At 52.2% G+C, this 10,213-nt stretch overlaps 1 protein-coding gene across 1 annotated transcript; it reads right to left on the bottom strand.

Moving 5' to 3' along the window:
- Nucleotides 1-4,364: 4,364 nt before the first annotated feature.
- Nucleotides 4,365-9,561, bottom strand: PCK1 (phosphoenolpyruvate carboxykinase 1). The gene is made up of 10 exons (XM_045528475.1): nt 9,444-9,561; nt 9,001-9,265; nt 8,416-8,597; nt 7,772-7,975; nt 7,480-7,667; nt 6,979-7,141; nt 6,334-6,558; nt 6,111-6,242; nt 5,604-5,699; nt 4,365-5,410 (listed from the first exon to the last, which is right to left on the bottom strand). Exons 2-10 carry the CDS (start codon nt 9,222-9,224, stop codon nt 4,956-4,958), a joined length of 1,869 nt encoding a protein of 622 aa, XP_045384431.1. The 5' UTR covers nt 9,225-9,265; nt 9,444-9,561; the 3' UTR covers nt 4,365-4,955.
- Nucleotides 9,562-10,213: the final 652 nt, after the last annotated feature.

Below are 10,213 nucleotides of genomic sequence, written 5' to 3'. Positions count from 1 at the left end.
CTTTACCCTCTGTGGCCTCAGTTTCTCATCTGGTTGTTGGGGAGATGACTTTCACGGGGCTCATGATAATTTTAGGAGGTTTGGTGGCCTGACATTTAAATGGCGTTGAATCCGTGATAAGAAAGTCCATCCCTTTTCCATTTTCTATGAATCTTCCTAATTTGCCCCAGGGGAGAATCTCAGTGGGGTGCATATTCCTCCTTCCTCATCTTGCTCTGTAAGAGGCGAACACAAGCCTCCAACTCAGAGCCTGTGGCAGGCAATTGGTTTCGAATGCAACTTAAGCCACACTTTTGTTTTTGTTGTATTTATTCTTTTTTTTTTAACAACTTTAGAGAGCTACAATTCAAATATCATAAAATTAACTTATTTAAAAATGCCCAATTCAACAGTTTTTATTATATTCACAGGATTGTGGAAATGACTACAACCTAACTTGAGAACATTTTCAACCCCCCAGAAAAAACTCTGCAGCCCTTAGCAGACTCTCCAGCCCCTGGAAATCCCTGATCTACTTTCTGTCCCTGTAGATGTGCCCATTCTGGACATTTCATATAAATAGAATCATACATGTGCCTTCTGTGGTCAGCTCCCCTCACTCAGCATTGTGTTGACAGGGCTACCTTAGCAACGAACATTGGCTTTGGATTTACCGTTGCGATCAACTGTTGTTGTTGTTGTTTTAAAGCAAATTTCTTGCAATCTACTAATGTTTTTCCACCTAAGTGAACTGATCGTTTGCTCAAGTTCCCAGTTGTCTGTGGAGGTGGCATGTGCACGAGACATTGGTAAAACGGCCCCAAATCCTGCCTGAGGGTCTGCAAGTCCCCTTGCTGGGGGGCTCTCTGCTCCCTGCTCTCTCCAACAGCCAACCTCCCCTCGAACTCCTTTCTTCATCCTTCCTGACTGTTCTGGAAACTGCCACCTCACCACGGAAAGGCGGGGGCCAGAGCAAAGTCTTTGCAAACAGTCTGTCCCTCTATCCAACAAACTCCGAGGGACAGCTGCCAGCTCGGCCCTTCTTCCCAGTCATTTTGTCCGGAAGCAGCATCTACGATGAGTTTAATTATGCAATTAAAGTCATTTTCCCGGGCAGAACAAATATTTACAGCATATTTTGCTGCAAATTGCCTCGCCTGGAGAGGAGTTCTGCCATTCAGGCTGGTGCACATCCACACTTTACGTAAGGGGCTCACAGCCGAAACGGCCCTGCGGTGCCCAGGCTGCGTGCGCCGATCGCCCCAGGAATAAGTGTCAACGTGGAGACGCGGCAGGTGTCAACAAGGCAAATGTGCTCTCGGCCCACTGCCGTGTTACTGTGGATAAAATGATGTCCGCCGCTCCTCTGCGGCAGCCCCAGATCCCAGCTCTGCGGCATCAGAGCAACCTCTGAGCTTTGTCCTGGGGCTGAGCGAGGGCCCAGGTGGCAGAGAGAACACCGTGCGTCGAAGCAGTTCCGTAGCAATCAGACCCGCATCGATTGGCGCCGGCTGCTCTCCCTGTGATCTGCGGGCGGTCGTGGGAGGGGGCCTTCGCAAGAGCCTGTGTTGCGAGCCTCTCCCAGGGCCCCCACTGTGCTGAGCTTCTTGTGTGAGCAAAACTCCAGGCAAAACTTCAGGAAAGCAGAAGAAGTCGGCTTTACTTTCCTCCCTCTGAAAGTTGTCTCTGCCTCAAGCCCGCATTCTACCCCATGCAAGAAACTTCATCTTAGTCTCCCGGGGTAAAGTCCATTGACTCAGGGCTTTCTCAGTTTGGGGCACCCGCTGCCTCTGCCAACTCCCCAATTTGCAGCAAAGTTCTGAGGGGAGCTTGCGTAGCCTCGATGCGTTGGGGCGAAGGTGGGCGGGAGTGATGTTGAAAGTTTCTATCCACCGGTGGAGGCAATGACCACCCAGAGATGATTCCAGAGCCAAGCTCAGGAGGCGCTCAGCTGTGTGGGGTGCTCTGGGGGTCCCTGGGAGGGCCTGGGCTGGATAAGGGTGCCAGTTAGTCAGGGGATGGGCAGCAGCTCCTCAGCAGCTGGCGTGGGGGTATTGCAGCTTCCAAACCTCCAGCCCTGTGGAGTCGAGTGTCAGGCTCAAGTGACAGTGAGAAGGGCTGGCCCCTCCGCCTCGGCCTTGGTGGCTGAGTGACCTTGTTCTCACATGAGGGCCACTCAGATCAGCGTGCTTGCTCTCTGCCTCTCTCTGTCACTCTGTCTCCCTCTCTCGGCTTGGTCTCCTGCCTCCCCCGACCCACGTGGCACTCAGTGGTCCTTTGCGGGCAGTATATACATGGGCCCGAACAACACGGTGGAAATCTGCATGATGCCGATGCCCGCCCTCCACCAGCCCGGGGCCCAGCTGCCCAGAAGAGCTCTGAGTCAAAAGGAGACTTGTCCTAAACGGCCTGCGCTCCCGGGGATCGCTGCTTACTATTTCATGGTATATTTTTTCAGTTGATTTTTAGGTGTGAATGTCCAAATCATACACTTCACACACGACACTAGGTAGCAAATATGGCATGTCAACAAATTATCTTCTGCAGAGTCATTTTAGTTGCCTAGTTGTCTATTCAGGGAGAGACTACAATTTCCTTAAGGAATCCCCTATTTTTGGGCATTTGGGTTGGTTCCTAATTGTTGGCCATGACAAATAACAGCTTTGTAATGAGCATCCTTACAGCTAAATCTGTGCACACATTCACCGTTTTTCCCTTAGGACATACTTCTTAAAGGCAGAATTCCTGGACCCAAACGCAGGGCCTGCCTGAGAAGGTGACGGTGGCTGCCTCGGGGCAGGGGCTCGCTGCACAGGGGAGAAAACACTCCCGTCGCCCCTGTTGGACTCGCTCGTCAGCCCCTTCTCCTGAGCTCCAGGGGGGAAGAGGACCAGGGCGGAGGCTGAGCAGAAGGCAGATTTCCACTCCTGAGCCACAGCCGGTCACCAGTGCGGCAGCCGCAGAGGTAGGGAGCGAGCACCCATCTCAAACGCTGAAAAACCCCAGTGAAACAAAAACGGGAGCCGCTGCCACAGGCCTGCGTGGACCCAGTCCCTTGCTTGTGTCATCTCACTGGGTCTTCTTGACACCCCCTGGAGAGGGTGTGGTCATCTTGCCCACGTGGCATCGAGATGGAGGCTCAGAGTTTTGTGCAATGCCTAAGGGCACCCCAGAGGGAGAGGGGCTGAGACTCACATCTGGACCCTCCAGACCTTCCAGGCTCCAGAGGCTGCCACCAGACGTCAGCAGGGGTGTCCTTACCCCTGATGAGATAAAAGAAGACCCTGCCGGCTGGGTTGCCAGTGTGTCCTCCCCGGGCCACGGAGGTAGGCAGCGGGCAGGAAAGCGGGGGTGGCCCTCACCCCTGGAGGAGCTCACTTTACTGCAACTGCTCATGGCGATGACAAAGCTACTGCACTGGCTCAGTGCCCTCTGCCAGGGTTTCGGGTCAGGGGTGCCTGCCAGGGCCCATCCCCCAGGTCCTAACACCAGTGCTCTGTGCCCTGGAAGGTGCCTGCTGGGGACGGAGCAAGGAAGGTTCAGGGACTCGAAGTTTCTCCCGCTGGGGAGGGGACGAAGCCTGAGCTGTTGAGATTAACGTGAGAAGCAGCCGCTCGATGGCGTGTGGCAGAGGGTGAAGCCAATTTCACAGCCTAGGCCCAGAAAGGAAAAAAAACAACTTGAAGGAAGTGTTTATCTTCAGCACGAAGGTGCGATGTAAAGTTTATGGTTTGTTTGGACTGTTCTGGAACACCCATAAACGCTGGGAGTGGAGCGGGCAGAGGGGGTGCAAACCACTCGCCTTCCTTCTCGGGGAAGCCCATTGTGTTGGCGTGATGCTGGGTACACAGAAGGCACTCAGTTAGTGCCTGCACAACAGAGATCCCTTTGACTTTCCCTTCTGAAGACCCCTTTTATCCTCCCTGTCCTCCCCTGTGGCTGACAGCTGAGAAAAGTGTTGCTCAAAACGAGCTAAAAGGCAAAAGCCTATGCAACTGTCCACAGTGCAATTCTTGTGGAAGACAGAGGCTCTCGGGCCCAAATTTTTGTCCAAAAGCACGTGTGAAACTCTCCCAGTGCCGCTGCACGAGCCCCACTAGTGAAAGGTTTGTGTGATAGAATTGTTAAAGGGCGCCAGCTAGTGGCTTCAGCTAAATTCAGAAAACCCGAAGCACAGTGCTGTTGTCACCTCTGTGTTCCCATCCTGGGCTCATCCCTCTGCACCCGGCTCCCTCCTGCTCCCTGGATCCCGGCAGCCCCCCTCTTCAAGGGTGATTCTGGACGTCCCACCTTCTTGGAAGAGGGGAAATTTGGGTACAAGGCATTTAATCAGAGTTCTTTTTTCTTGGTGGTTCAAGTAAGAAAAACCAAGCAAAGCAAATCCATCTTTTCTATAAAAGTTTATTTTGTAATTTTTTCCCAAGAAGTAGTAAGGTAGAAAAATTGCAGTTATGTAAAGGTAAGGAAAACAGTATATAAAAATAATTTAAACACACATATTAATAACAAAGCAACATTTTTTTTCTACCAACAACTAGTAGGTAATCTTGCCCAAGATTTTTCCAAAGGTATTAAATATATTTCAGGTAACAGTACACACAGATACACCTGTACAAATAGACCACGTACACACACACATATATACAGCTCAAGTATGTTTTCTGTGCATTCTAGCTAATTGATATAGCTACAGTGAAAAAAACCTAAAAAGACTAAATGCCTGAGTGACTTCAAAGTTGAACAAAATATGCATCGGATATGAATTTTGGAGACATGCTATGATTTCCCTTCCCAATCTCATCAGCTGCTAGCCTGTACTCTGTGGCTTTTATCTGAAAAAATTAAAGTGTGCCTTTTGGATCTGCTCATTGGGGTGGTGATGATTATGCCGCTGGTAGTGTTGATTCAGGAAAACGCAACCTTTTCTTATGGATTGGAAAGGAGCCGATTTTAAAGGTTAAGCTCGCAGGTTCTGATTACATCTGGCTTATCCGTTGCTTCAGGGCGAGGACCTCTCTCTCGATCTCATAGGGGAGGTCGGCATTGACCTGGTCCTCCAGGTACTTCTCGACGTCTTCCACCTCCTTCTCCCAGAACTCCTTGGAGATGCTGAAGAGCTCCTTCGTGTTGATGTCTCCCAGGCCTTTCAGGTTCAGAGCGCCCTCCGCGGGGATGTAGCCTATGGGCGTGAGCTTGGCGTTGTCTTTCCCGTTGATGCGGTTGAACATCCACTCCAGCACCCTGGAGTTCTCTCCGTAGCCGGGCCAGAGGTATCTGCCTTCCTTGTCCTTCCGGAACCAGTTGACATGGAAGATCCTGGGCAGCTTGGCCGCTGGGCGCTGCGCCATGCTCAGCCAGTGGGCCAGGTATTTGCCGAAGTTATAGCCAAAGAAGGGCCGCATGGCGAAGGGGTCATGCATGATGATTTTGCCTGTTAAACAGAGAGGGGGCTGCTGTTGGCATGTGACGCTCTCCCGGGCAATACTGGCCCCTATCACTATTGACATAAGCATGCCGGGTTTTCTCTCTTGCTCTCTCTCACAAACAGACACAGAGAGGGAGAGGAACAGCGATGGATAAAGCTCTAATCCCCCTTCCCCGAGGTTTCAAATCTGGACGTTTACCTTTGAATTCCGCTGCGGCTGTGGCCTCCGATCTCATGGCTGCCCCCACAAACACCCCATGCTGCCAGCTGAGAGCTTCGTAGACTAGCGGGACACCTTTAGCAGGACAAAAGAAAAGTTCCTTAAAAGCTTTGACACTCATCCTCCACGGCCAATGATGTCATTTCACAACATGGAAAGACATAGCAGAACAACAGCTTTGTAACCGAGCTAATTTTGCATTTATCAAGCTTAAGTGCAGAAAACTGCTCAAAATTACACCACGGAGGCCACAAAGGAAAAAAGTCAAATGGGATCAAGCTACGTTGGATCAAGGATCCAGAAAGGTCCCAGATGACCAACAGGGTTGGTTCAATATTTGAGCTTGCCAATTATTCTGGAATTTTGGAAAGGAAGCTCAAGGTCTTTGGCACCCTCTGACAAGGTCATGGAGAAGGAGAGATCCCACGGATGTCCCTCGATAGCCAGCACCCCCATTTTCCCAGCCTGAACCAAGGAGAGCCTCACCGGCAGGTCTGCGGCCTCCAAAGATGATGCCCTCGATGGGCACGCCCTCCGGAGACTCCCAGGCGGGGTCGATGATGGGGCACTGGCTGGCCGGGGTGCAGAACCGCGAGTTGGGGTGGGCACAAGGTTCTCCTACAACAAGAGAGCGGGAAGCCGCTTAGTGTCTGGCCCAAACGGGTGGTGCCTGCATCCTGGAGCGCTGAGGCCTCTGGAGGGGACTTACCGTCCTCTGGGCTCCACTCCTTGTCCTTCCAGGAAGTGATTGTGACGCCTGGCGCCAGGGGTTGGTCGATGCCCTCCCAATAAAAGCCCCCGTCGCTGGTCTCGGCCACGTTGGTGAAGATGGTGTTCCTCTGAATGGTCTTGATGGCATTGGGGTTTGTCTTCACGGAGGTTCCAGGAGCAACACCAAAAAAGCCGTTTTCTGGGTTGATAGCCCTTAAGTTGCCTGGAAAGTTTCAAACCAGAGAAGTAGCCGTGAATGCCAAGCAAAGCGTACCACACATTCTGATATTCTGCCGGACTAATTTGTGTGCCTAATTCTCAAATCTTTTTTTTTTTTTTCTCCTTATGATCCAAGTATCATATTCAACTTTGAAACATTTTACAACTCTTTCTTCTTCAATTTTCCACCAATACCACTTTAATAAATTTATGTATGTAAACAAAAAGCAACATATGGTCCCACTTCCATCTGGATTGGATAGTAAGGAATGCTTACAGAACACATATTTCTAAAGCTTTGCAAACTCTGAACTAACTGAATTAAAAACCCAAACACTGTGGATTTAGGAGGACTTGGCAGGTTTTGAGGTCAACAATTCACTCGAGCCCCGTTGGTATCACCAGCTGGGCCTCAGAGAGTCACCTTGGTTGTCAAACTTCATCCAGGCGATGTCGTCCCCCACACACTCGACCTTCCACCCGGGGAGGGTGGGCGTCATCATGGCCAGGTTGGTCTTCCCGCAGGCGCTGGGAAACGCTGCCGCCAGGTACTTCTTCTGCCCCTCGGGGTTGGTTATGCCCAGGATCTGTTGGAGGTGACACTTGTCATTTACCACCTTTGCTCCTTTCTCTGTTAGAGCACGTTAGCCTAGAAGCCCCCAAAAGCCAGGCCCTCAAGATCTATTTCTTCAGGTATCAGAACAAACTAACACTTTCAAAATAATGAAGTCCAGAGGTCTCTGTCGGCCTCACCGTGTCTGAGGCCCTGCAGGAGGGACACACAGCGGCGCACTGACAGCTGCTGATGGAATTTCCCCGTCTGCCCGGGTGCACTGGGCTCTGCCCGGTGGGAACTGCAATGCTGTTCGTATCTGCCGCCCCCAGGCCGTCCTGCAAGCAGCTTTCGGGGTTCCCGCGGGCTTACCAGCATGTGCTCTGCCAGCCACCCTTCCTCCTTGGCCAGCCGGCCGGCCATCCTGAGAGCGAAGCATTTCTTCCCAAGCAGAGAGTTCCCGCCGTACCCACTTCCAAAGGAGACGATCTCTCTGCGGTCCGGCAGGTGCGCGATGAGCGTCAGCTCCGGGTTGCAGGCCCAGCTGTTGACCAGAGGCTCTGTGAACAAGGGCCATCCCGCGTTAGAGTGCGCGTCCCCGTTGGGGTTTACCGTGAAGCTTACTTTTTAATTTTAACTTTTGATGTTGAAACAGCACACTTACTTTTTAAAGGCAAAGGGCAGCCCACGGAATGGAGGCACTTGACAAACTCCCCGTCGCCCAGCGCCTGCAGGATGGGCGTGCCCATCCTTGTCATGATCCGCATGCTGGCCACCACGTAGGGCGAATCCGTCAGCTGGATGCCGATCTTGGACAGCGGGGAGCCCAGGGGCCCCATGCTGTAGGGGATGACGTACATGGTACGACCTGCGGGGCCAGAGTGATGGGACTGGTGAGAAGTGACCCTGGACTCACGAATGCAACCAGCGTCACCGTCCTGGGTGGACCTATGCTCATGGCCTCTCAAACGACGCTGCACCCTGCTGTCCTCCAGCCCCCTGGGCTAGAGGAGTCCACTGGAAAGTGAACAGCCTGCCAAAATTAAACAGTTTTCGTAAATGTGCAATTGGGCTCCACCAAGCAATTTTAAATCCATATGCATGGAAATGGTTTTCATGCTCACATAAGACAGTCTGTAAAGGCAGAACTGAGATGTGCATTTTCCACACATGGCCAGCTTCGCACAGGGAGCCAAAAGGCATCTGAGGCCGTGGAAGTTTCCATCGCCATTGCCATTATCATTAGGGTAGATACAATAATAAAAGGGCTGCTGCTATTTTGCCTGATCAAATAACCGCTCTGCTCACCTTTCATGCACTCCGGGAATCGGGCGTTGAACGCTTTCTCAAAGTCCTCCTCCGACATCCAGTGGCCCAGCTGGCTGACGCCGCTTTTGGGGATAGGCACTGTGTCTCTTTGCTCTTGGGTAATGATAACCGTCTTGCTTTCGATCCTGGCCACATCCTTGGGGTCAGTGAGCGCCAGCCAGCTGCAAAAAAATCACAGGATTCCCATCAGCCAAGCATCGTCAGAAAGGGACCAGTTTTACTTGCCATCACACTCTTCCCTAGCAGGACGCCAGTCACATTAACGACGCCCCATAAAAGTGAACAACCAAACCCACTAGAATGTGGCCGGGGAGACATTGCTAGACTAAGAGCCAGTCTTTCTGTGTGTGCCGTCTCCCATTGCAGGCCTGTGCTGCTCTACCAATGGCATGAGATTAAATGTGGTTCTGACCATCCTAGTAAGTTTCTCAAGACCCTGCAACCCCCCCACCCCACCCCCGACCCCCACCGAGAAGTCTTCATTCCCCTCCCTCTACCAACAGCAAGGAGATGGAGGAAAGGCGTGCCGAGGGCAGCGGGAGGCGGGGCAGCCCGAGCACGTACCAGTTGTCATGCTTCCTCAGCCGCCTGATGACACCCTGCTCCTCCATGTGCTGCAGGAGGCGCCTGTTCTCCTCCTCGGAGCCGTCACAGATGTGGAGGTACTCAGGCTGGCACACCTTGACATTGCTCTCCACAAACTCCCTCACTGCCCGGGGCAGGCTGTCGAGGTTGCCCTGGACAACTTTGGCTGAGAAGTTCAGGCCGTTTTGCAGCTGAGGAGCCATTTCTGCAGAGCCGTGCTAAGGGGCACGCACGCCGAGGTTTCCTGAAACAGAAAGCGCAGGCGCCCTGAGCAAAAACAACCACGGGCACCTTCACACACACTCAGTGGGCTTCTGTTGGGGTTGCACATCACCAGATAGCCATTGCTCTAAGGAAAAAACAAAATGAGTTTATGTCATCTCTGTAGTTTTTAGAATTGTAAATGTAAGCGCTCTACCTACCTCTGTTCTCTTTGGAAGATCTCAGGAAGAGATCCAAGCGTTCCTGTCCGGGTTCTTCCCGCTGGCGAGTGTGAGCTCCCAGTGGGAAGGCCGTGCTGGGCGGCAGAGCCTCCTGGCTCTAAATACCACGGCGACAACGCCCCTGCCCCTTGGCCGCGCCCAGGGAGGCTCGCCCCTGACGTCAGGGGCAGGTCTGTGGATCGCCGCCAGGGTCAGTTATGCTTTGGACCAACCCACCACAATAAACCTCAGGAGATAATCATTGAACGGATAGTTGTTAATGAATGCTGGGAGACCTCGGGCCCTGCACCAACCATAGTGAGTTCTTACACAACTTCTGATTGACCAAACTTCGACCCAGTTTACTGCTGATGCAAAACATAATACCTTTTCTTGACAGGCGGGTGCGGTCGAGGACAAGGCTGGCCAGAGCACCTCCTGGACTTCAAAGGTTGTTGGCAGCACATTTTGTGTGCCAACAGTTACTGGTTGGCAAAACACTACAGCTGCAAGGTATCACCCCACAGTCAAAGTTCATGGGAAGGATGCACCCTAACTCGGCCAGTGTGTGGCTAATTGCCAAAGATCTGCAACATGTGACCCAACTGTGGGCTACCAGCTGTGCAGAGTGTCTGCTGTGTGCCCCCCACCCCAAATGTAAACTCCAAGAGGGCAGGAGGTTCTGCCTATTTTGTTTGTTTTTATATCTACAACATACAGTAGGCACTGCATGCATACATGCCAAGCACTATTCTAAGTGCTTTGTGTCA

The sequence above is a fragment of the Lemur catta genome, chromosome 17 (assembly GCF_020740605.2).
Source record: "Lemur catta isolate mLemCat1 chromosome 17, mLemCat1.pri, whole genome shotgun sequence".
Taxonomy (NCBI): domain Eukaryota; kingdom Metazoa; phylum Chordata; class Mammalia; order Primates; family Lemuridae; genus Lemur; species Lemur catta.
The sequence above is the reverse complement of the archived record's forward strand: the minus strand, read 5'-3'. Positions and strand labels throughout refer to the sequence as shown.

What these genes read in the sequence shown, in the direction of transcription:
- PCK1 (XM_045528475.1), bottom strand. Translation starts at nt 9,224, where the DNA reads ATGGCTCCTCAGCTGCAAAACGGCCTGAACTTCTCAGCCAAAGTTGTC. An exon ending in CTGAGGAAGCATGACAACTG is followed by an intron (nt 8,598 to 9,000) that starts GTACGTGCTCGG and finishes ATTTTTTTGCAG; the next exon opens with CTGGCTGGCGCTCACTGACC. An exon ending in AGCCGCAGCGGAATTCAAAG is followed by an intron (nt 5,411 to 5,603) that starts GTAAACGTCCAG and finishes TCTGTTTAACAG; the next exon opens with GCAAAATCATCATGCATGAC.